Raw genomic sequence first — 27,635 nt, 5'->3', positions numbered from 1 at the left:
GCCAGCAAGGTAAAGGGAAGTCAGTAATGCTCCAACAGGAAAATGTGGTTTAAACACAGACTCCACCTTGGCTCAAAAAGTGGCATGAATTTATCAAGGTTAAAGGACAAATGAGCACTATGGTCCTCAATTGCTTTCTTCTTCTCGAGGGCAGTGAAGATCACTGAAAGAACACATGGGCACGAGTGCAATCCACAGGTCAAACCTGGGCGAGTAGGAGGGAGAGACAAACAAATTCCAGAGTCCACAAAAACAGAAGTTTGCTCCATCTTCAGTTGAGAGCGTTATATTATCTCAAAGGTATAATTGCAGTGTATTAGCATTAATTACAAATGGTTTCTTACACTTGCCAGACTTTAATGAAGGACTTACTTTTTGAGGCATCCAATTTTGTTCTCTTGTTCCCCAAGAGACTTGTTTCATGCGGCCTAGCTCTATTAATCTTCACAAATTGGTTTCTGATAGTTCTAATGTACTTTATTTAAAAGCTGAAAAGCCAGTTTATCGATTAATCCTCTCTACAGAACAGTTTTGCTGCTAGAGTAAATGAGGAAAAAAATCAAACCCTATTCTAATGGCACATGTTTTACAGCACTAATATTTCCTTTCTTTTTTTCTAACCTGTAATTGGAAAATAAACTATAACCATTCAAAGTCATTTGTTCTTTCAAAAAAAATACTGCTTTCCATGCTACAATAAAAGTCAAAAGGTAGACACATGTGAATGATTTCTGGAAAGCTGTTTGTCAAACTTTCATTTTCAGTGACTAAAAGCATTTTATTTCTAGTGTTTTGCATCACTGCTTCTCTCCTACACCATTCAACCAGGTTTCTGCAGATTGCTAATGCACGAAACTCAGAAGCCAGCAAATTGCTCCATCAGTCACCGAACAAAATTTATGCCAAACACAAAAGCACAAGATTCCAATTGCAAATTCTAGCTGTGGAGTAGAAGTGTGCTCAGACATTTTCTAACTTGCCTGTGGCACTCCAGCTGCAGTACTGCAGTTTAATTCAGGAGGGTCTATGTAAGAGGATAAGGTCATTTAAAACATCACTAATCTTCTCACACTGAATTTTGATAAAAAGGAAATCAAGAAAAGCATTTAAAATGCAGTCCTCCTAACTAATACAAGCTGTGATGGGCAACCTACATTAGCTTTTCTGGGCAGCCCCTAAAAGAGTTTGGAAAGAAAACCTACTCCAGCCCACACTAAGACACTATGCTGAGTTAAGCTCACATTCAGATATTCATACCACCTAACTCTTGAAACCTGGAATTCTACTTGTTTAATATGTAATCCTGATTATCTGACAGAGGTTTTCTACATTTTGCAGGGATTAGGAACAAAGAAAAGGACATTTAATTATAGTGATGACTTTTTTTTTTTAAATTATTTTTTTCTTAAAACATTAAGCTTTGTTACGGTCATTGACTGAGTCCTATGTGCAGGAATTGGGAACATACTGAATTCGCCAGCGGAAATTATGCAAAGTGGGAGGCTTCAGCATATATAACCATATAATTGTAATGTCATCAGCAAGCAGAAGGAATCTTATCAAAGATGGTCTACTGTGAAAACTATGAATAACTGTATATTTTTCATGCATATTAATTACAGCTACGGGGTAGCAGTGCTGGGCTTTACAGCCACATAAGTTATATTATTGATCAACTGAGAGAGCTGGAATTGTTCAGACTGGAGAAAAGATGGCTCCTGGAATCTGCAGGATTCATCACTGCGGCCTTCCAGTACATAAAAAGGTCTTAAAAAAAACTGGGAGAGTCTTCATCAGGGCAAGCAGAGATAGGACAAGGGGCAACAGTTTAAAAGGGAGCTGGTTTATATTAGACATTAAAGAGAAATTCTTTACAATGAGGGTGGTGAGGCTTTGGCACAGGCTGCCCAATGAAACTGTGGATACCCCATTCTGGAAGCACTCAAGGCCAGGTTGGATAGAGCTCTGGCTCCACCTAAAGACAACCACAAAACAAATTTGCTGCCACCAAGGATGAGGAATAGCACTGATGCAGCCTCATCTTGAATACTGCAAAGCTGGCAGAAGAGTTGGAATGCATCTGCTGTGAAGAGTGGCTGAGGTCTGGTTTTAGTGTCTAGTTTGCCCCTTAGCCTCCTTTTCTCCAACCTCACTACTCCCCACAGCTTCCTGAGGACGGAAAGTGCAGAAGGAGATGATCTCTTCTCCCTGGTATCCAGTGACAGGAAACATGCGATCGTTGAAAGTTGTGTCAGAAGGAGTTCAGACAAGACATTAGGAAAAACTTCTTCATTGTCAAGGTAGTCAACTTTGGAACAGGCTCATCAGAGAGGTGGTTTATGCCCCATACCTGTCAGTACTCAAGGAGCATTCGGATAATGCCCTCAGTAACATGCTTTAACTTTTGGTTAGCCCTGAAGTTGTACTTTGTAAGTACCTTTCAACTGGGATTAAATTTTCTATTCTGAAGTACTGCTACCAGCAGGTTGAGAGAGGTGAGGTCACACTTGGAGTAAGCATATTGTATTCTGGGCTCCCTGGTATGAAAGAGCTACTTGAGAAAGTCCAACATAGGGTCACCAACATGCTTCAGTCCCTTCAGTATCTCTTCTGTGAGATGTTGAGAGAGCCAGGGCTGCGCAGCCTGGGGGAGAGGGGGTATGGGGAGATCTTAGCAATGTACATAAACATATGAAGGGGAAATACAAAGAAGATGGAGCTGGGCTCTTGGCAGGGGTGCCCAGTGCCAGAACAAGAAGCAGTGAGCACACACTGAAACTGTGAGACCTCACTTGGAATACTGTATCCAGATGTGGAGTCCTCAGTGTAGGAGAGACATGGGCCTGCTGGAGCATGGTCAGAGGAGGGCCACGAAAATAATCCAAGAAATGGAACATCTCCCTGTAAGGGCAGGCTGAGAGAGCTGGGGCTGTTCAGCCAGGAGAAGAGAAGGCTCCAGGGAGACCTGAGAGCAGTGGCCTTCCAATATACAAAGGGAGCAATAAGAAAGAAGGGGACAGACTCTTTAGCAGGGTCTGCTGTGAAAGGACAAGGAGAAATGGATTCAAACTAAAAGGAGGGAGATTTAGACTGAATATGAGGAAAAAAAGTTCTTTATGTGATAAGAGTATTGAGGTACTGGAACAGGTTGCCCAGAGAGGTGGTGGAATCCCTGTCCATGGAGACACTCAAAGTCAGGCTGGACAAACTATGTGCAACCTGATCTAGCTGTAGTCACTGTTCACTGTAAGCAAGTTGGACTAGATGATCTTTAAAAGGGCCCTTCCAACTCAATCAATTCTATGATTCTATGAATGGAAAAGCCTCACTGAACAGGGCAGTAATAACACGCAAGCTACAGAAAGAAAAAACAAAAAGCAGTGAGAAGGCACTGCGCTTCGCAAAAGTACTACTAAAATGGAAATAAAAGAGGACAGCAGTCTGATTATGTAATATTAATTAGAAGGTAGCACTACTAGACTGTTCTTGTTTCTGAGGCTCAGGAGTGCCACACTAGATGAGACTGGAAGGTATGTCTTATCCTGTGTATTACTAAAAGAAAATAACAGCATTTAATGAGAATCTTCCTTTCCACTGAACAGTGACAGCATTATTTATAAGCGCATAGTTACATGCGTAGCTCAGCTGTGTTACTCCTGCTCCTTCCATGTTTTTCCCTCATATTAAAGACTAAATTGCAGTGCAGTTTTTAGATTAGTCTAGTTTAGATAGCAGGTAAGTCTTTAGTTCAAAGTGGTTACCCTAAAAAAAATTACAGGCCAAATTAGCCAATTTTCAACTGTGAGTGCTCCTTAAATGCAGAACTGCAGATAAGCATACAGCCAACGCTGTTCTTGTTGACTTGTAAAGATTTTTCTAAGCCTGTGCTAAATTTTACTGTCATACTGAACAAAAAACCCCTCATCAGAATCAAGACATCATCTAATAAAAATTGTTGAAAATTCACCGAAATTTTAGACGTTTTTGAAATACATCAATAATGTTCAGAGTTATGATCTTCTCATATTACTAATGTGACACTGCAGAAGAATACCAGATGCACACGAAAAAAATCAAGGAGAATGTAAAAAATGTCAGTGTTTCAGCTTATTCAGCTATGGGAATTAATGAATTAAAGTAGAACACAATAACAGTTCTCTAACTGGAAAGCTATCCTGTTTCTCATAAATGAGTTAATCATTACATTTTCCTGCAATTTAGGTCTTATCATAACGAATCTGAAGTGAATTATAACTAGTCGTGTAGATTAATTTGCTTCCTGTTTGTATATTAATATTAGAGTGTCAATTAAGAGCACTCAGTAGCAAACTTCACCCACTTTCTATGAAATAGCAGCTTTATCCATCTTGAAAGCAAAGTTAAGCTAAACAAGTAGAATCAAATCTTTTTCTAGTACTTGATCTAGCACCTGGAAATCCTGCCTGTGGCAGGGAGCCTGGAACTTGATGATCTTTGAGGTCCCTTCCTACCCAAACTATTCTATGACTCTACATACAAAGGTTTAACTCCAATATTCATGCAAAGAAATGACCTCATATCACCATTAATGACTTAAAAACGGGAAGAATCTAGAAGGTAAAAAAAAGGTCACACTGAAAACTGCAGTGTATTGGAAATAAGCTAACCATTACTTCACTGAACTACTTCATATGGTAAGAATTCCTATACTGCAATCCTGAGGAAGGTGGCATCAAGATACCAGGTTGCTCTGGATATATCCCCATCATTTTCAACAGCTGGTAAAGCATACACTGCAACAGCTCTGGAGATGAGGAGGAAAGGGATGGCAGAAAGTCAGTAATGTCTCTTCAAAAGTTCAGCATTTAGGTGGAAGCTTTCAGTGACAGCAGACAGAGATGATGCGTGGTAAGCTGTGCATCTCTTTTGGCTAAAGCTGCGAGGAGAATGCAGCCATGTCCACCTCTCAACTTCCAGTCTGACAATACAGTAGAACTTCTCCAAATAAAAAACTGTACTGTGCAGTCAGGGTTCTATTTTTTTGTTTGTTTGTTTGTTTGTTTCTTTGGAGTATGAGCAATGGCAAAGGCAGAAACCCGTCTGTGAGCAAGCACACTTTCTTCATCACCATGTAATTTAAATCACACGAGTGCCATCATTTAGGATGGAATGAAATACTGCTTATTATCACTGACCAGGAGACAGCCCTATCAGAAAATAAATATCTGAGTATTTACTGTGACTTGGTGACATATTTTACCAGTATACTGATCAGAGAAGCCTGGGTGAAGTTGCCTGCCTTCTCTTGTGCTGAACTGTTGACATCAGACATGCTGAGTTGCAAATTTCAAACTACTGACAGCAATTTACTACTACTGTAGACTACAAGTATTTTGAATTGCAATGGGAAGCATGCAGGGCAGCAGAAAGCCAGCAAAGCTTCCACCAGTGCATAAGGAACAAATCCTTTCACAAAAATAAAGCTATGTCATCAACAGCAGGTATTTCTAGTGAAAGACAGCTGGTTATCACTGGTTATCTTCAGAGATATATCATTCGTTTCCATCTACTAACTGCTGAAGTAAATGAATATTGCACAGATTTAACTCCATCAAATAAATATCAGTTGCTCATTAATAAAACTTTAGAGTTTCCAAACAACTTAATTACCTTTGTTTTGCTTCTTCATGCGGATGTTTGTGCGTTTAAATTTCACAGTAATGTCATGATAAACTAAAGGAGGGAAAGAAAAAAACAAAGGCATTACACCTAAGTTCTGTGATGAAATTTTACCTTCCTCTTTATATTTAGATTTTCTTAATATCTCAGCTTTAACTTGAAATTGCTCCATTAGGCCTTGGTGTTCTTAGATTTTTCTGTACAGAAATTTGCCATCTCAGTCTTCCTGTTTCAAAAGGAACCCCAAACTGATTTCCCCTGGTGTTTGCTGTTCACATCTGATTCAGTGACTCAGCCTGTGCACACTGAATTCTTACACTGCAGACAAGATTAAGCAGAACAGAAAGCATGGGGAAAACACCGCTAGTTTTTAAATCAAATCCCAAATTTATTAATGTGAAATATTAATGGTCAGGAGACAGACTCATAAGGATAACTGCAATTGCATAGTTGTAAGACAAAGCTGTACTACCCTGAACATTTATCTACCTAAATAACATGGTTGAAGATGTTCATTGTAAGGTACCATCTTTACATTTTTTTTTTCCAAAAGATAACAGAGTATTTGGTATAGTGGTATCACACCTGATATCAGACAGACTTGTATGCCATTAAACCAAATTCACAAAAAGCTACCATGGAACACACCACGGCATTCTCTAGCCTTTCTGGGACTTTTCTGTATACATGGATTGAGTGAACAGGGAATCATGTTTGAATGGCAAAAGGGAAAAAGCACAGTGGGGTCCACTGCAGAGAAAAGATGTCCAGCCATAGCTGACATCCACACAGCAGAGATCAGCTCTTGCTATTACTGCCACATGTTTTTAAAACCCCTGAAATACTATGCATTAAGCATTCAAAAAGAACTGAAGAATAGGAGAACAGAAGGAAGATAAATCTCTCTACAATATTTTAGCAACATCTGCTTATATTATGAAATCTTAACAGAACTCTTCTTCATGGACCATCCTACAACTGTTGATACAAACCTGAGTGAAAGAGAAGAGCCAAATCATATTCACTGCAGTTAATAGCAGTTTATTTTGCACAGGGATCAGTAGACTGAACTACTGTCTAGCTCAAACAATCTGGGGCTAGTATTTCATAAAGCATGCTGAAGAAACTAAGTAATACACAAATTAAACAAATACAAGGAATTAAATCTTTTTTTAAAAGTAAAAATTAAATTATTCTAAAATTAAAGGTTTTAGTTATCTTTTTACACTTTGCAACTAGTTTCAATCAGCTTTTAATAGTGCATTCATCGCTTGCTGAAAGCTGAAGAGTCAGAAAGGACAGTGCTTACTTGTATGGTTCTGATACATCTCTATGAAATGTAAGCTGCGTATGGCTTTGTTCTTTGCCTAAAAAAAAAAAAAAAAGTTTTGTCGTGAATTTTTATGCCAAGCATTGGAAATTTACCACTGTTTAGTTGTCTTGATAGAAAAAAAAAAAAACAAAAACAAAGCAAGAAAGAAAACTTCAGAAGCTGGCCCAGATCTGATCCACTTACGGAAATGAAAACATTCAAGTTAATAACTGTACCCTCCTAATCACTGAGCATTTCAAAAGACTTCACAGGGTAGTAACAACTTAACTGTGCATTTTAGCATTGCCATTTTGATGTTTTGTTGACCACTGAAACAGAAACTAGAGTAAGGCAGATGGATAAATAAACACTTGAAGCCTAAAGAAGCCTCCTTAAGGCCATTATACACATGGAAAAGAAAGTCCTACACACCACTCTATAAGCAGACTGTATGCACGCATGGCTTCACGTGTTTGTGTAGACTAAAAATATACCAATAATTAATATATAACATCTTATATTTTGGTATGAAATATTTGTACTTGTTTTTAATCAACATACTTTCCGTAAAGCATTCATCCTGTCGCCTGCTTTCCCCAGTGCAAAACCTGAAAGACAAAAAGTATTTTATTACTGTGAAATGTGTGAAGCAGTGTCTTAAGAAGAGGGGGAAAAAACAGTGAATTTCACAACCAAGACTACTACCAGTTATTTCCAATCCATCACATAGATGATATTCAAAAAAAGCTCCAGAAAGTAAAAACTTTAGAACTATGAATATCTTGTTGTTAAACAAAGATAAATAAGGCTTATTTCTTTTATTTGCTCTATACATGTTTCAAACAACTGAAAAGAGATGGCTGCTTCATCTAATAAAAATCAGTCTTCTGCTTAAAAGGAAGTAAATGAAAGAAGGAAATAATGAAGCTGACAGACGTATGAACTACATCTGTACAAATGACACCTTGAAAGCCCTAAAAACAAAGGAGGCTGGGTTTATATCAGCAAAATAGAAAACATTAAAAACATGTTTTATAAACAGAACTGTGTATTTGCAAAATATATATTCCAACAGAACAGAGAAAGAAAGTGGGGCATCAACTGAGCTTATGGAACGAATAGGAGGATGTGACAACCATTTTTTTATGAACTCTCAAATCCAATGCTGTCAAGACAGATTGAGTTAAAAATATTTACTTTTTTTTTTTTTGAAGCTTTTTCTGGTCTTCTAATGATTCTGTTGTGTCAGCTGAGGCTCAAGGTTTCTGTATCACAGTGCCTCATACAAAAAGAAAATCAATGCAGTTGGACTCGTTGGCCAATATCAACTCTCTAATTTCTTGCAGATATTACAGGAGAAATGGACTGGGAGAGATCTAAGAAAGCATCCCAACTACTGTGGTGCTGCAAGCAATAGAGGACATCACCATAATTCTGGAAATTAATATCATAAGAAGCAGAAGGTCAAGGTTAACACTTGATAGTTTTCCCTATGCACACACTACATACCCAGGACCTCTCCATCACTTTTTAACTCCTGCAGAAGAAAATGCAAGCAAACTGTGCTATCCTTTTATGCACACACAGCTCACTAATAACGTATCAACAATGAAGTCACACACAGCATTAGAAAACTCCAGAAGTGAGATGGCTTGGTCAAGCTCAATTCAATCAATCTTCACTTGAGATTAAAGTATGCCTTCAAGGACATGATAATGTTTCACAAAAAAATGTTTCAAAGAAAAGATAAGCAGAGCTTTTCAGAACAGCTGTGTTCTGCTGGAGACACCTTGTGCTGTGTATACATTCCTTTCTTCCCCTCTAAATTGTAGCTAACGTTCACCTTGAGGAGCCCATCCAGATTTGAATATTTCAAATAGATGAAGTTCTGAAGAACTGTACTCAACTGGAAATAAGGCTGTCTTAATAAAGCTCCTACGTACATCTCATCAGAGATATTCATCAAGCTCGTCATAAAAAGAGACTACTTACTTCCAACAGTTGGAAGCTCTGCACATACACTGAAAATAGAATTTTCTTTAGTACACCCATATAACAATGCAAATGTAATTTCCTATACTCTGTCACCATCCCATATTCCTGCCTCTATTATTTGGATTATTTACTTTATAGCTATTCACTTTGTTCTTTTAAGCAGTCTTCTTTTAATTCTGCACAGACTTCTTATCTGCAAGCTTATTTGACATCTAATAGGAATTTTAATGTACATTGGTTTGTATTTACATAAAGAAGTCTACCTCCTCAGGGAGAAAAACTTAACAGATTCAAGGAACCTTCTTAAATAAAACATAGCCTGGGGGGGAAAAGAAATTACATGAAAAAAATCAGTTGAAGATGTATGCTATTTCCTAAGCAACGCAACTGGAAACTCACTGTAGTACACTGTGGTTTTGCAGTTCTTTTAAGGATTCCTATACAATTAAACAGTATTACAATTAGATGGTTCCAGCATAGCTTTTATAAGCAGTCCTGACAATTTATTCCACAGGCTTAGATTCTGACCCTTCTCAAATGCTGGCTACTAAAACAAAGCATTTCTCAAAAGATGAACAATGCTTGATAGTTTCTGTAACTGACAAAAAGGATCAGAAAGCCTGTAACAAACAGCACACTTTCCAGTTGTGCTGCCTCCTATCTCCAGTGAGCACTTGCTAGCCTTTAGAGATTTTAAAAAAGCAACAAGTTTAAATACCACCACATTACAGAACATCTCTTTTTGCTTTACCAGTACGTAATATTGTTAAATATTATTTATCCAGAAGCATCCCATGCACAAAGGCTTTGCTGTGTGACTGTGCTGAAGTACTAATATCTGCTTATCAGCCTTGCCTGGCCTCACGAGCACATAAAAGTAAGTGCACATAGCATACGCAGCAGGAATCATAGAAGTGGCACATAAACAAGAACAAGGAGGGCAGCACTACGATTGGGCAGGCGTATCACTGGCACAAAGAGCGCATGTATTACAAACATCAGTTAACAATTCCTAAGGCTCAAACGACATCCAATAAGTGATGTTCTAAGAAATAAAAGGCCAAATCTACACATGTCTTGAATTGCATCTGTCTATTATGAAAACACATTGGATCCTATCCATCCAACAGACTTATCAGCAGGACCCAGAAGGCACATAAACGTTTGGGCAAATTTCAGTTTTGTTTTCTTTTCCCCCTTTTGTTCTGTTTGCTGTTTTTGTTGTTTTGTTTTACAATGATATCTCCTCCTTTATAAAATCTGTAACCATAACACAAACTCACCATCACTGTTCCTCATCAACAGTGATCACTGACTGAGATAAAACCATTGGGGATTTTTCCCAGCAAATCTACTCTGCATACAATCCTGTCAGAAGCTGCAGTAGAGTGGAATTCTTGTTATCCTTATTTTGTGAAGTCCAACTCTGATCAGCAAAAAGGCTCTTCTGGCCAAGATTGTTAAGCTCTTTACTTGAAGTAGGAATTACAATTACTTAGAACATATTCTTAACTTCTGAGGAGAGGAACATGGCACAACGTGCCAGTTCTCAGTCATACGTCTTTGCTCTAATTGATCTTACTAATGCATGAAGCAGTACCATAATATTACATGGGATCCTCTCAGTATGATTACTTCTAGAGATAGCTTGGCAAGTGCTACTGTTCAGCATAATTGTGCTTAATTACTCCTGTTACAAGGAGAATAAAACTGAACTGAATCCCTCTGATCAGTATTCTTCCTCCAGTTTCTGCTGAGCAAGAAAAGAGCTCTGTTCATAGCTTGTATTATTGGATCTTTCATAATATCCCATCTCTTTTGATTTGTCTCATTTCCTTTATGTCATAAAGAGCATTTCTAAGGTTGGACTTTAAATTGCTTGCTGAAAAGACCTTTATAAAAATTGTAATGGAGAAAACCTATAAATGGGTCAAACTGCAAATCACTGAAGTGACTACAGGAATAGACTCGAATAGTCACAAGTGCTCTTTTCCCTTAAAAGTACAAACACAAAATCTGTAGGAAAATGTGGTTTGCTGGCTTTTCTCTAGGATTAACTTCAATAAAGAGAGCTTCCTGAGGAGTCTGAAGGAAATTCACGGTCTTCTGACTTAACAGAAGAATGACAAACTTCTGAATCAAGGCAGTCCATGTTACCTGGGAGTACCAGTAAGTCAGTCCTTACTTTGTAACTAAAAGCAGCAATACTTACAAAGAAGTATCCTCATGTCTAAGGAGGACATAATAAATGAAATAAATGGAAAAAAGCGTAATTTTTTTTTCTGGCATACAATGTTTCCTCACATCTTCAAAAGCTCCGTTACGAGCAATGATTAATTTGGAATCTTTCAGACACAGCAAACACACGTACCTGCAGCCCCTTTCCCATTTCCAACAGCCACTAAAGCACGTATTGATTTTTTTCTGCCTTCCTTCGCCTTCATACAAAACACATTTTTCACCTGAAGAAAGAAACACAAAGCATCTTGTTACAGCACAACCCATCTGTATTTTATATCTTTTTTATTTTTAAAAGAGATTCTGCTTACTAGAGAGGAATTAGAAGTTTGCAGTGCAGTGTTTCAATATACATCACCTTTGCCAGTGAACATCAACTGCAGCAGGACACTGGCTTGAAGACATTCAATAGCAGCTGTTAAAAATCTGTACTCAGACACACAAGAAGTTATTTCACTACTTCTGTTGTATTTAGCTGTGCAACAGATAGCAGTTCAACATTACACTAACTATGTTTATAGCACAAGCCAACTCCTCCTCACTGAGGCCCAGGCAAACCAAAAGGTTGGACAGCCGTGGTCTAACATCTTATCAGAGATCCTTTGTCCTGTTCTGAGGTATGTATGTGCTGAACATTTTTATTTCTTGTTTCTTCGCATGTCTATATGCATGTGTTTGTGTGTGTACATCTATAATCAAGAAAATCTTGTTTTCTACTTGTCTGAAGCTCCAATATGGTTTTTTCATGTTATAATAAGAGCTAATTTAAATATTCATCGTTAGTGTAGAAATTAAACAGCACTTCCCACTTTTCCCCATATATAATTCAGTAAGCTACTCTGGTTGTATCTCCTTATTTGAAAGGAAATTATTCTAATATCACTTCAATAGTTTAACTGAAATTCACAATAAGACAAAACCTACTGTCAACACAGGGTACAGATTAGAACTAAGTACTTCTGAAAAATTCCACTCATCCTTTTATTAAAATAAAGATGTTGCTAAATTCAATGTATGTGCTCTGTAGAGGGCTTCAAAGAATAATCAGCTTTACTAATTGCTTACTCCAAGCTTTTACTCCTTCTGCAATCTCACTGCTCACAAGAGCAAGCTAAAACACAAGCACTCTACAATGAAAGTACCTGTGGCAATAGGTTATTTACAGGAAATGCAAAAGAATGATGAAAGGAAGAGACTGAAGCAGAGCGACGCTCTCTCCAGGAGCACTGAAAGAAGGCTATTTTGCAGTGGAAGACAAAAGTTTGTGCAGAGCAATTTAGATACATACTTTACATAATGAAAGGTTGACATACATATTGCCAAGAACAAATAATGTGATGTGTGCAGAAGTCAACTCAAGATTATTCTTTACCCTACCCAGAAGGTGGCAGGAAAGACACACGCAATGAGCTTCTCCAGTAGCCTCTTAAAACTGCACTTGTCAGCTGTTTCTGAACAGCTTTGAAGGAAAATGTGTTCAGTCACCCATCACAATCAGTGCTATTGCATCTCTCCTGAAATGCTGTAAAGGTTTTTCGAAATTGATAATGTGCCCAGGCAGCCATGGCTGCTGGAACAACTGTGTCCTTAGATTCTCCCTGCACACCCCCGTGCCTCCTTACATCAAAGTGATCAGCGCTCTGCTGGAGTGCGTTCAGAAGTGCTTCCCTTCCATTTTGCAGTTAAAGCAATTCAACTGAAAGCGTATCATTAAGCAGCACTGGAATTAATTAATACACAATGTAACAGCTTGCCACTTTTAAAACAGCATGACCTCTGAAATTGTGACTGAAACTAAGACACAATTACCCTTATTTGCTAGACTGCAATTCAAGCTAGATTTGAAGTCAATTTTTTCAATTCCAAAACACACATGCTCAACCTTAATCACAGTGTCTCAAATTGACTGTCTCCGTTTCTATTATTCAGTGCCCAACAACGCAGATTAAGCTTGCTTTCAAGCACAGAAATACTGTTCTTCCATCTGAAATGCAGAACGAAACCACTTCAAACCTTCCTCAAGAGAAGGAATAGCAAAGTTTCAAAGGTGGAGTTAGAAGCCTGCAAGGATGCTGCAGTCCTTCCACTGTTATTCCAAGCACTTAACAGCTTGTTGTAATGTGCTAGAAACAGGAAAAAAACCCAATACTTTGTTAGTTTTCCTCTTGTGAAAAAGAAAAAATAACAATACATGACTGACTGTCCATAGGAACCCCTCCTTTCTACAAAGCACAATCTGGGCACCTCTGGGCCACACCTGTGACCACTGCTACTCACTTGCTGCTGATGAGAGCATCCACACAGGTTGAACACCTCATGGCAGAAGATCTTCTGGTCCAATACTATGGTACAAGGTGATAGAAAATAAAACGAGAGAAGAGTGCTAAAAGAAAATCCTTTTCATGCAAGTGGTCCTAGTGAGGGATGCAGCTAAAAGGCTGAAGTCAGTACACTTGAGAGAATAAACCAATAAAACTGCATGTCTTATAAACAAAATCAAATTCCTGTTAGCTAGATTGTGTCTGTATCAGCCTTCTCTTCTCTGTGCAAAGCACTAGGGATAAAGTAGATGCATACCACAGTGACAGAGCTTCTCTCAGGTATAACATAAAACTACAGTATCAAAAAACCATCTGGATGTGGTTCTCAGGGTCATGATTTGGCAATGGGTTGGTTGTGAAGAGTTAGGGTAGTCTGCTTAGGTTGTGGTTGGACTGATGATCTTAAAAGCCTTTTCCAACCTAAGCAATTCTATCATTCCATGATTTAAATTGCACAAGCTAGCTGTAGGGCAAAACTAGTCCTGCTGACAAGTGACAGGACAGCGAGATATTTTCCTTGAAAGCATGCACATGGTCGACAGTAGCAGGGGAAGCGCATCAAAAGGTAAATTAGTTTGTCTTCTGCTACTCTTCTCAAGGAGAAGTTAGTGGATTCATATTAAATATCAGCACGGCCTGATAAGGAGATAGAGATGAATCTAGTAGCCCAACTAAGGCCAGGCTGCTATGCTTCCAGATCCACCAAGTAGAACAGTGTTAGAGATATTAGGAGTGGCCACCATGTCCTGCAGCTCTGGGTCCAGCTTCTGAAGCTGGGCTGAGGGATGTGACTGCTGCTTTCTTGTATCCAGATTCAATCAGTAGCAAAGCAAAATAGAAGGAGGACACAGAACTATTAGAGAGCATCCAAAGGCGGGCTATGAAGATGGTGAAAGGTCCAGAGAGGAAGATGAACAAGGAGCAGCTGAGGTCCCTTGGTTTGTAAGCCTAGAGAAGAGGAGGCTAAGAGGAAGCCTCAGTCATCCTGTTCACTCTGCATCCATCCCCTGTGTGCTGACTGCATACAGTAAGCAAAAGAACCATTAGACAGAAACAGATTCCTCCACCCCTCACTGAACAAATCGAATGAAAGTTTCTGATCAGACACTTGAGGGGTTTTTCACAAAGGCTGACTCATCACAGCTTTGGGATAAATCCCAGGCACAATTCTCATCCAAGTTAGAAATAAGTTCAATTTGCAGAGAAACTATAGATAAAGCTCAGGTTAGTGATGATAATCGTCTCGTGACATGCATAAAATCCTCCTTCATAGCTCACTATGTAAAATGATGCAATCCAAATACCCTACTGACATAGAGTAGGCCTAAATGTGGTTTCATGCTACAGCACATATCTGAGCACAGTTCCTGAAGCCACATCACGTCTGAGATGGCTTCGCTTCCTTTTCAGAGGATGACTGCAGTTGCAGGCAGCGTGCCAAACTCCTAGAACATCAGAAAAAAAATAATCACAGGATATCCTGTGTTAGAAAGGACCCACGAGGATCACCAAATCCAAGTTCTGGCTTCATATAGGGCCATCCAAAAAAATCAGACCACATGACCGAGAGCTTCATCCAGATGCTTCCTGAACTCAGGCAAGCTCAGTGCCGTGGTCACTGCCCTGGGCAGCCTGATACAGTGCTTCACTACCCTCTTGGTGGTTAAACTTTTTCCTGAAGAAATCCAACCTGAAGACATTATAGCACACGTTTACATTTCCTGTCTGAACTCTCGTTCTGTCCTATAACAGCTTGCTTCACATGTTATCATCATAGAAACCGTCAGGTAACTTTCATTATCAGTCAAAAGATATCACTGGTATCATCCCTGGAGCATAAAATTTGCCTGTAGTTCCAAAATCAAAATCTACATCTCTACAACCCCAAAATACATATGTGCCAACATCTCATTTTAAGTAAACTATTAGTCAGAGTATCACTTATACCATATAATTTTTCAGTCAAGGATGTCAAGCAATAGATCTCAGACACTGTAATTTCAAGCAGCATTTCCTTTCATAACAAGCCTTTTTGGTTGTGCCCTTTGCAAAAACAACAGCTAAAAAACTATTTCCAATGATTTATAAAGGCTTTTGACTGTGCCTTAAGGAATGCTCTTTTGGTCTACCGAGAATAATTCTGTGCTCCTAAAGCAAACATGTATGAATGTGTTTCCTTGCTACTTCACAGAAAACTGAAACTATGGCTTATATTCTACTTATGATTCCCTGCTACATCTAGGCAATTCAGTTGCTCAGTAGATGCAAAACATATTACTGTAGCACGAGAATCTTCTGTGTTCACACTACCTACAGATATTCCTCCACAGTTCCAGGTACCTTTTATAACAATCCATACTGAAACACCAAAGACATGGTTCTTTCACTTTGGCCCACCAAACCTTTATTTCTGACTTTGACGTTACTTTCATCATACAAAACAAAACAAAACCAACCTACTGTTCCTAAGGTAAGACAATTCTCTGTAGTTTGGTACAGAAAGCCTAGTGGTTTCCAGTGTCTCCATTCCTAAAGTGCCCCACGTCAAGAGTCTCCAGGTAACCAACCTGCCTGCACTGTCCCCATCAATAATTGCCAAGGACTACATTCAGAGTCAGTAAATTCAGGTGACATCCAATTGCATGGAAAACATGCAAAACATTTAATTCCAATGCAAAAACCTCCAGCCATTTGGCTGCTGCTATTCCTGTGTTTTTCTGATTAGGCACTTCTATCCCTGCCTTGCAAATGAGCAGCACACCCCACACCAGTTAGGAGCAGACCATACTCTCAGAATTCTGACTGTTCCCTTCAGTCCTGCTAAAGTGCCATGCAACAGCAGAGGCAAAATGCTGCATCAAAACAGGTCTCATGTAATCAAGAAAAACCATGCCTGAATACAGTTTGGCATTTGGAGAAAGTACAGAAATAACCACCATCCAACCAACCTCACTTGACAAAAAATGCCACCTTTACAAAATTACAGGTTTTGAATCAATTCTCACTACACCAACTCAGTTATGAACCACCAATACCATGATACAACTCTGCAACGTATGCCTAATCTTGAGTCAGTTCAACTGAGAATTAAGTCATAAAAGCCTGCCACTGGAGATAATACAGAAAAAGACAAAGACAAGATTCAGGCAAAAGCTCTAAATCTGGCTTCGTTTACTGCACACTATATTGATTACAGGATAAAACTATTTCTTCTCAAAGCCTCCAGCAGAGCTCATCAATAACTTGATTCCTGGGAAAATACCATTCAGATGCTTTTCAGAATATCCACCCATAATCCACTCAATGCAATTTACTTGGATTGATTTCATCTTAGGAAGAACCAGTTAAGTAATTTTCAGTATGCAAGCGTTAAAAACATTTTTCTGTCCTATCATCTTCCATCCCTTTCTACAGACTCTGAAAGAAAGAAGAAGAGCACACACAAAAAAGAAAAAACAAAGCTACCCAAACCAAATAATTAAACAAGCAAACAAAAAAAAAAAACCAACTACAGATAAAAGAATAAAGTCCATATGAAGTTTTACCTACAACATAGGAAAGAGATAGGCTTGAAAAGAACAAGAAATTATTTTGGATTTCAAGAGCAAGGCCATGGGTAATGCCAACATTCATTCTCAGTACCCAGCTCAACATCATACCACGCTCTATCCGCAAACACAAGGATCCACATACATTTATCTGCAGAAAGTAGCTTTTGCTTTAAGGACAGTACCAACATATATATGCTGTGGCCTATATAAACAATCTATTGCCTGACCTGATTTTTTTTTTTTTTTTATTTTTAAAAAAGTCTTTGCCTTTCCGTCATTAAATACTTAAACACCAGTAAGTGTTTCCTTGGTTTAAAAAAGACAGGACACAACACAACTGTCTGACTGAAAATGCAATTATTCTGCCACTTAAAAAGCTGCAGTAGCCTAGGTACAATCCCAGGTACAATTTCAAGTAAACTGATCTTTACTAGAAAGAAGTGGCAGAAAGAAAAAATATGAATACAAAAAATAAGCTCTCTACAGACAGACTTTTTGCAGCTGGCAACTTCAGTATCAGACAACAAAAAACATACCTGTCAGGTCCAAAATACATTTAGTGCTCTATCTTCATCCTTAGTAAGCTCACATTCATGAGCAATTCAAACGGGGCACTACACTTATACGCTTTCCAGCCTTTTTGACTACTAGGTTTCATTTTCTAATTTTGAACACATTACAAGGTAAATGGTGTCATAAACAAGCTATCGTGTAGGCTTTATTTTTTATTTATGTTTTTTAATGCCACCACTGTGATTTTAGACCAAAATATAAGAATTTATTTGACAATACCTACCTGGGCAAGTAACTCTACATGGCCCTACTGAAGCAGGGGTCTGGAGCAAATGGACCCCCAGAGGTGCTTTCACAACACCATTCTGTGATTAGGTGGAAAAGATAGCCCAAGCAACCTGCTTCAAGTAGCACAAGTTAACACAAAACCAAAACCTACATACAGTCCCTGCTATTGTTTCACTGGTCAGATGGAAGTCAAATCACAAAATCCAGACTATACAGTGGCTACGGTCGGCAGTCCTGCCAAGATGGGCAATATCCTCCATGCTCTTCACACTGATATAGGGCCTGGTGTTATTGTACTGCAAGTTGTCTTCTTCCCTGGTCTAACTTGAGAATTTCAAGCCTTCAGCTTAGTCAGCATCAGCAATGCAATGGTCAGAGCTGATGGTTTGTTTGGCTTCCGGGAAAACAGAGTAATATATAATATATAATAATGACGTGATCAAGGAAGTTGTCACCTTCAGCCTCGTATTGGTTCAATAAGGCACTGAAAAAGGTGCACGTGGTGTTCTTTCTATCGTGTGCGTTTACCATATTATAACATTGCCACAATTGTTTCCAAAGCATCAAAACTGATATCTAACTGCAAACGCAGCTCCCTGGTTGCAATCTGCCAACTTCCATGGATGAGCACGTTGGGACGCTCTTCCTTTCATGGTGTGACAGCTTGCTTCATGGCCATCCAGAACACGGCTCATCTTTCACATTGCTACCATCACTGCTGAAACGTATCAGCAATCAACTCACTGTGCTCACATCCACTGTTTGGTCTCCATAAACGTTCAGCAAGCACCAATGAATGTCAATGGGTGTCATTTTTTTTCCCCATATGGAGGAATTCAGTTCCACATGTTTGCTCTACATGCACTTCCATGCTCGATGGTATTTTTGTCAGACTGCCCCTCTGCTACCATCTGTCACACAGCAATAAAATGTAATGGAACAGTGGCAGGAAGGTTCCACTTCTACTGCCATACCACCAATATCAACCTCTGATAGCCTGGCACAACATAGTAACATCAGAGGCATTACTTTTGGAGCAGCCCCTGTATTTTTGCAGCTGTATTTTACTGCAAAATACATTCCTGTTTTCTCACACCTGTGGCAACATCATAACAGTACCTCCCCAGCCTGCCTTTCAAGTGTTTTTTTATTATTCAGATATAATGAAGCAGTGAAAGATTTCTACAGCACACAGAAGTGCTGCATAGCAATCAGTTTTTTGTTATTTAATATATTTAACTGTAAATAATTACAGAGATACAGAACAGCCCCATTCAGTAAATACCTAATGTAGAATCCAAACTGGCTGCTTTGTCACAGTGACAAAGGAACAGCCACTACTCTCCAATATGACCTTTCAATAAATTGAAAACACTGTGACCTGCAAGGCTTGTTAAGGTTGTAACACTTACTGTAACACTAACTGTAGCAGAAGTACAATCTAAAAATCAATTCTTATTCCACATTAACTTAAGTATGAAAAAGGAATGTCAGAATCAGTAAGCTACGTGGCAAGTTCCAAGACAGCAGAACACTTCAAATGGTTTTCAAGCCCTTTGCAGCTGGGACACTTGGGAAGTGGATAGACATGAGAAAGGTGAAATCCATTTTGTTGTTACATTTGGGATGAAGATTACAGTTGACAATTCCCTCCCTTCCTTTAAATTATGGGGAATGGGTTTCAGTGGCTAAAGACACGCTGTTAGTAAGGTACCTGTAGCTCACCCAAGGTGAAAAGGGAGGAAAGATTCATCATTGTGCTCCCTTCAGCCTTCAACCAATTTGCAAATAAGAGCAAGCCCCTCAGGCAGCTGTGTCCAATCCTCAGCACAGCCCTGGGCACACACCCATTGCTCCCAACAACCACCAGCCATGTGCCATTGGTATGGGCTGAAACTGGCACGTGGGAGGAGAGGGGGAGAAGGGCACAGGCTGACTGTTATGGCAAATGGCTGTGTGCACCGTGATAGACTGGCTGAACACGGCCCTGGAAACAGCAAAAACAACATAGTTGTGCTTTACATTTTGATAAACAGGTTTTAAGATTGCTGAAAAAATAACCAGTTTGTTGGTATGCCTGCAACTCCTTTTTCAGTCCACAGAAGTACACTACCTGTGAATTTTCATATGGAATGTATTGAATTGTGATCAAACATTCATCTAAAAAAACCACTGCACATTAATTTTCACACGTGCGTTATTTCATCTGTACTTGTACATACCACTACCACCTCACTCATTCAAATCAAAGTCGATCTTAAATAGCAACTTAGTTTTTAAGATAAACACAGATTGATACAGGACGGTATCTGGTAGTGATACAGAGAAAGGATGACGCCTTCCAAAACAGGCATTGCAAGTCAGCTTTGGTAGCAGAACAGGAGATGAAATGCTCAGAGTGAAACTAAGCAGAAATTGAAAGTCAGAGTGGTATAAACACCGTGTCTAGACAGTGGTATAACACAACACTGGCTAAAAATACAGGCAGTATTTCACATAACTGGCTAATAAGCAAAACTGTAATAATGACAAGGGGGAAAGTGATGAACAGTCAGCACTACTTATTTAAAACTGTGTAGCAACCCATTGGACAGCCACTCTTTTTTGCAGTGATAGAAAGATAACATTTGTATGAAGCAGAGATTTGTTATGTTTCTGTCAGAGAACGTGCACAGCTCCAGGTTAATATCTCAGCTCTAAGATCATGGTTAGAAATTAAAGCAGTCTTTTCAATGCAGCAGCTAGACATGTATACTTTTTCCAATAATAAAGTAGTTAAATATTAATTGCAAATAAGATTTCGATGATAACTCTGAGACAAATCTTACAAGCAATTTCATCCGAAGTAAGCAACATGAGAATACTCTGAAGAAACAAGTTTATGCAATTACTTTCAACACAAAGCCACTGGATTGATTTATGCCCCTAATATTTGTATAGCAGGGTTTAATTTAATTTATTAAAAGCACAATCCAGGATCTCACAAGTTCTTAGGTATTCACCCTGCTTTGTGCTCCTGTAGTTGGCTTCAGGGCTCCAAGAGACAAAAGCAGCTCTAAGATTTCAACCCAATAAAAGAGGGCTGCAAAGGAACACTGAATTTCTCCCAGCTCTTTCTCCTTCACCAATAAGATCTGTGCTTATAAACAAGAAAGACTTGGCCAAACTTACCAATTTGATGCACCCAGCTGGAAGTGGTCAATTTGCTACACCTTGCTGAGTTCTGCTTTCTAATAGCTCTGTCAGTTCAGCAAAACATTGAGTCCTTTCTAGCACGTCAAGTATTTATAAACTGACAAGAAAAGCTACAACAGATTGAGATTTCAAGCTTCAAGCTATATACAACAGTGATAGAGCTGGAAAATTAGCTGGCCACAGCTACCACAAATCTCACAGAGTTAGGACATGAGTAGAAGAGAAGGGAACGCAAATAGTGCTCTGACTTCCAGAGCTACTGCCTTTTCTGGATGCTCAGCATCATTTGGTTCCAGACTGATAGCAAATGAGTCACAAGAAACGAGCTTATTTCTGAAGTCAGGACTTGCCCCAACAAGGCTTCAAGTAATTCCATGGTTTCCATAGTAACAAACGTGTTTGAAGTTAGAAGAACTAATAACATAAATGGTAGACAAAAGAACTTGCAATAGCATGAGCGTGCATAGTTCTAATTGTTAATGGTCTGTTCTGGAATGCATTACATTCTCCAGAAATGGCTTTTCCATTGAGAAGCAACAACACATATTTGCACTACTGACACTTTACAATTCACTATTCAAAATCTATTACTAATAGTTTATCTTGTTTCCAAAACAAAATTCACCTTTCTCATTTTTAAAAAGCACTTTCTCTGACCATATTCTGAGTGGCATTTCTGTCGAAATCATCACGAAAAATTTGGGCCTCCAAAACAACTTCTATTGGCAGCGTTGAAGACCTTGACTTTTAGCCTGAAGCATCGCCAACAGTGAGCAAATATCTTGAGTTACTTGGATTTAGCAACCAGATAATCACATCACACCAGCCAAGGGATCGCACACAATCAGTTACACATTAGCAGCGCTACTCTGCGTTGGAAAAAAGATGACAAGGACATGCAATGGAGACATAAGTATTTTAGAATCTACATTGCTTGCATTACAGTCGCGTGGGAACTGTTAAAGCTTTATCTGAAAGCACTTCCCATTTCATAGCCACTCATTCCAATCAGATATTATTTCTTCAACAGAGAAGTCTCCATGAACAGAATGCCAGATTGTGTCATGCAGTTGAAACAACAGACTAATTTCTGTATCACTGACTTAGTGAAGACAGTTAAATAATTACAAGTTCAATATAAAATAACTATAATTAAAGTCTTTGAAAAGTTTTGTAATGCTTACCTCAATGACTCTTGTTTCAAAATCCTCGTAAGTTTCTGTTGGGGAAAAAGCAGTGTATTACATTTCCTTGTATTAATTACATATCAGCACAACTCCCTGCAGTTAACATAATTTAAAGACGAACGCAATTTTATGTAGCTGTAATTTACAAATCCATCTCAGCAGTAAGCAGAAAATGATTTGAACACATCTAAAAATGAAGATTATTAGCTGCTTCCTTACAAATAGGCTTCAAATACAGGTTCTTCCAAAAGTAACGCCTCCTACTTGTTTCTATAGAAACTGCAACAGAGACAAAGGGCACAACAAATATCTGATAGAACAAACTCTCTGCTACCAAACTCTGTTTTCCAACATAGTCACCACCACTAGCTAAGCATTTTCACCAGTGATGAACAAGAGTCTGCATGCTGCACGCAGAGCCATTGCTAGGAGAACGTTGCCCACACAGCCTAACTCTCACTGTGCTCACATCCACTGTTTGGTTTCCATAAGTGCTCAGCAAGCATCAATGAGTGCTGCTCTTTCTGCACGGAAGGATTCCATTCCACACCTTTGCTCCACATGCAACTCCATGTCAGATGCCACTGTGTCAGACTGCCCCTCTGCTGTCAGAGGGTTCAAAACCCTGCTGCCAAACCCCATCTGCTCTGACATCACGGGCTAACGTGATGAAACAGGAGGCATTATTCTGGAGCAGGCTTTGTGCTTTGTAACATGAGTCCAGTTTGTTCTTTTTAAAACAGACAAAGCAATGTGTAACTCTTTATTTATAATGCATAATTTTATTACTACTTCTTTCGTAAAAATCAACATCTATTAAGAAATCCAGCTTTAAAAAAAGTCCAGTTCAAGTGGTAACTTCCTAGAAAGTGTAACACCACTCTTGTTGTAAGTACAGTACAGTTCCTGTCATAATGAAAGAGATGAAAACCTATACACATCCACTGTGTCTATTAGGTACCCCTGCTTCCAACTGGAATCTATACATTATCTTTTTAGGTATTGTGGTTGCAAGAGAATTAAGATGCAAACAGTCTCTAAAGATTGTCCAATCCAAATAATCAGCGTAGCACACAGGAAGAAAAATAATACTTCTTTTAATGGTAAAGCAAGACTTCGATTCAACAGCTTTGTCTGAACGTCACACAGAACGTAATAACAGAGCTGATGAAAACCTGAACTGACCTCAGAATCTCTTCAATATTTTAACCACAAGTTAAGCTATACAATCTTTCTAAATTAAACCTGAAATACTCTTTGGGAAATCAGAGCAAGCCAGCACTTATATTGAAGCATTTTTATTAAATTATATCCGACATTCTTCCTAATTCTCTCCTGTTGCAGAAATACTATGAAAAACAAGTCTACAGCACGATTAAAGAAAAACACTGCTCTAAAACTGCGAAAGAAACGACAACAAAGAAAGCAAACCACCACATTTAATGTACAGCATGCAAAAGCTGCAAACGGTTAAAAACATCATCAAATGGGTCAGCTTCCATCATAGCAAAACTATCAGCCAGTACTGTTCAGTACATTCTGAAACACATGCTAGACAATCAACAAGACTCAAACTGGTTTTCTTAATACATATTCCTGTGAAATTCAAGAGAAGAGAAAAAACAAAACGTAGCCACATCAAATAACCAACAACAACACAGCCAAACTTCTTTCAATCTCTTCCAATTTCAAATGCCTCCTGAAAAGAAAAAGTCTTTGCAATTAAAGACAACTAAAGCATCATTCATTTTGTCCAGTTACAGTTAAAGTGTTACGCGTTGCTTCCACGTCACACGGAGTTCAATTCATGTCATCATGACGATAAGAGGAGCTATGATCAGGTATATGTTACCTATTCAGCTCTGCATGCTGAACACATCCTTTTCACTGCACTAAAATCAGTGTGTTTCTGCTCTGTCATTAAAAGGGGCTTGAAAGGAACAAGAAATTTTTGAAGTGTCCTATAAAAATCACAAAGGTAGGAAAGAGCTAGAACAGCACAGAGCTCTGGGCACGACATACCATCTGTAAGTACCAACTCCAAAGCTGGCAAGTAATAAGAGAGAGCACAAAACCATGCCAACAAAAGCACTATGAGATCTTATCCACAGACCTTCACCCTGACACACACTGCTTTATTCCAGAAAAAAGAAAAATGACTGCCTTAGAAATCGATGGGCAATAGGGTAAAATGCAGCATCTCAGTATAAGAGGCAGGATAAACAGGAGATCTTACCAACCTCCTGCTTCTCCCATTTACTTTATGAACTAGAGCTTTCACCACTTACAACACTAGTGTTAATGTCACCATTTAGAAGACTAGTGTTAAACACTTCTTGCATTTGGCATAGTCACAGCAGAGCTTAAAACAGCATAATGGTGGGAGAGAAAAAACAACAAAACTGGGACTCAGGTGTTGCTTTATTGTTTATATGGACTGTTATAAATGTCATCATCTCAGTACAATTCAGAGGAAGCCTCCCAGAATACCAGGTAGGCAGGGTTGAATGGTAGCATCTCAAACCATAGCTCACACCTGGCTGGACAGCATAGAATCTGTCCATGCCAGTCTCAGGACAAACAGACTCATAAGGTTTGACAGTTTCAAGTCTGCTTCTTCTACCACCCAGACAGTGCTTTGAACACAGCCAGTGTCCTCACACTCCAATGAAGTCATTTCATTATTCTTCTGAATAAAGAGATGGAGATTGAACTGTGGGGATCTGCAAATCCCCACAATTTTTAATGGACTAAGAGGGAATCGGTGTATGCTAATCAGAAACTGCTCTTCTCAAGCACACTTATAACACACAGAGAAAGGCCGAGACAGGATGGCCTGGAAGTTGCATCAGGAGAGGTTCAGGCTGGATATTAGGAAACATTTCTTCCCCAAAAGAGTGGTGAGGCACTGGCACAGGCTGCCCAGAGAGGTGGTGGAGTCACTGTCCCTGGAGGTGTTCAAGAAACATTTAGATGCTGTAGTAAGGGTCTTGGTTTAATGGGAGAAATAACTGGTGGTAGGTGGATGGCTGGACTGGATGATCTTGGAGGTCTTTTCCTACCTTTATGATTCTGTGATCAGTAATCACACTGAAACGTAGAGAAATAGCGAGGAGTGCCATTTGCTCATACATTAACACTATTTGCAGCTGCTACTTTTGACAGAATAAACTACTTGACAACACACTCGATTTTAAAAGCAACGCAGTGTTTTATTTAAAGCACAGAACCCAAACTATGACATTTTCTTGACTTTCCTCCATATTCCAACAGTAGCTTAGAGGAATTTGGAACAATTCATTAACTTCTCAAATTTCTAGTTTTTACTTGAAAGACAGGCTGCCTCCTCCATTGTTAAGTTGCTGCCTTCCACAGTACATGTGCTCTCAAGGTAAGAAAATGAAACGCAGTTAAGTGAATAAAGGAATTTTTTCGTTTATACTCTATGGTATTAGGCTGATATTGAAATAGAACAAGTTACTCCTATAATCAAGAAGAAAAAAAAAAAAAGCTCTGATCTCTGAGCTTCTGATGAGATCAGAAGGTAAGAGCTCCACCAGTTTATAAGGAAAGTCTGAGGGAAACAAGATATCAGCAACACCATAGCAACACAAGCCACAGAATTACCCATTCCAGCTACAGGAATTGAAGGCCAGGCAAGGGAGCAGAGAAATGCAAGACAGCAATGTGGGACACATTTATGTGGGGATGTATTTACAAGACAAAAAACTATTAAAAAAGCAACAGCACCACCACTTCATTCTACATGGACAACAGCATTATGCTGCTCTGGAAAGACAACGCTCTCGCTGACTTATGGCTTGGTGCAAAGCATGCCTGAATGTTGAATTAAGGCCCAATAGAACATCACCAGAAAATAAGCAGGTAGAATAATTCATAAACCACACAGCAGGTAGACAGACTGAGCAACAAAGCTGACTGCAAGGAGAACAGAAAAAAAGTTACTGCAATCCATACACGTAGTTTCTCACTCATATGGGGATTTCCATTTATGCAGCAAGTCCTATTTATAAAGGCTTTCTGCAACGTGTGTTCTAAGATCACAGCTTTCTCTGAGTAATGAAGATATCAACCAAGCTTAACTGTTAAGAGAACTAGGGACTGAAACTTGTCCCAAACAAGTGCTAGAGAGAAATCAGCTGTCATTCTTACCTCATGGGACATACAAAACTACAGAAAAACAGTAACAAACATCATCCTCAAGTACCATAAAGTGCTTCACAAGGAAAACTCAGCTGAATGTAGCAACTTCTTTTTATGCTTAATTGAAGAGGGCTACAGTTTTAGTTGTTAAAGCTAACGAAAATTCCCTAGTGGTCTGAGGAACAGCATGATTGAAAAAAACAGTTTACTTGTCCACTCTAAGATCTCTATTTTCACTATGGTATTTCTCTAGACACATATGGTATTTCTCTAGCACATAAAGAACTTAGTAGCCACACTCAAACTGCAACATCTTAAACCATATTTCACTACATTATTAGAAAGAAAAAGTTGATTTAACACGACAGATCCTTTAAGAAACAATGCAAAAACACAGCTGCATTTCATACTCAAGACAAATGATGCCAAAAACACAAAAATATTTCCACACTCCAAAGCCTCTGTAACAGTCTGTAACATGACACAGTGGTCCACAGTGAAGTGTAAGATCAGATGGTCCATAACACATTCACCTAACAGCAGAGATTTAACAAATTTTGCTTGAGTAAATGCAACTTGTTTGGAGTCAGCCGTCTTGATTAACATATCAGCATATGTGCAGACACAAAGGCATCCAAGACCGAAGTACAAACTGGATTTTCAAATCACAGGAAGTCTGGATCTCCCTTTTACCCAGCCCCTTGACAAAAAGGCTAATAAGACTGAGAAAGCTATGAATTCAGTCTTCTTACCTCCGTTAGGACCTGGATCAGGAGGATCCAGAAGAACACCTCCCCAGCACTTTCCACTCCATCCTCCCTCTCTCTTCATTTTTATTTTTCTCTTCTTCTCCCATGTATCTCTCTGCTGAATAATCTCAGACTGAATTCTGTCTCGTTCTTCTTTTTTCCGTTGACTAAGGGCCTGTACTCTCCCACCTTGTATCAGAGGAGCATTAAGACCTGGCCAGAGGAAACCGGAACGTCCTTGAAAATAAGTGGAAAAAAGTTTTATGTCAAGCAAGGACTGAAATCCGCGCATTGGAAAAGTGCAATAAAACACAAAGTACTCACACATTTGAAGTGCTTCCTGTGACGCAATTTGTGTTTAAAAATCAAAGAACTGCGTTAAACAACTGCACAAGGATTTTTATTTTTCAGAAAACAGAGTACCTCAAGCTGCTCAGACATCACAGAAATTAACAGCAACTTAT

The 27,635-nt window shown here is 38.9% G+C and overlaps 1 protein-coding gene across 1 annotated transcript in view; it reads right to left on the bottom strand.

Annotated features, from left to right (window-relative positions):
• Window positions 1-27,635, bottom strand: part of MRPS5 (mitochondrial ribosomal protein S5) — a 43,650-nt gene that overhangs the window by 2,104 nt on the left and 13,911 nt on the right. The window contains exons 4-9 of the mRNA XM_052676331.1: window positions 27,175-27,408; window positions 22,256-22,290; window positions 11,337-11,427; window positions 7,532-7,578; window positions 6,968-7,025; window positions 5,650-5,712 (exon numbers count right to left, since the gene is read on the bottom strand). Of these exons, the coding sequence (XP_052532291.1) occupies window positions 5,650-5,712; window positions 6,968-7,025; window positions 7,532-7,578; window positions 11,337-11,427; window positions 22,256-22,290; window positions 27,175-27,408 (528 nt within the window). The remainder of the gene's footprint in view (window positions 1-5,649; window positions 5,713-6,967; window positions 7,026-7,531; window positions 7,579-11,336; window positions 11,428-22,255; window positions 22,291-27,174; window positions 27,409-27,635) is intronic.

The sequence above is a fragment of the Tympanuchus pallidicinctus genome, unplaced genomic scaffold (genome assembly GCF_026119805.1).
Source record: "Tympanuchus pallidicinctus isolate F22 unplaced genomic scaffold, pur_lepc_1.0 scaffold1, whole genome shotgun sequence".
Lineage (NCBI taxonomy): Eukaryota > Metazoa > Chordata > Aves > Galliformes > Phasianidae > Tympanuchus > Tympanuchus pallidicinctus.
This window is presented reverse-complemented; position numbering and strand designations above follow the sequence as displayed.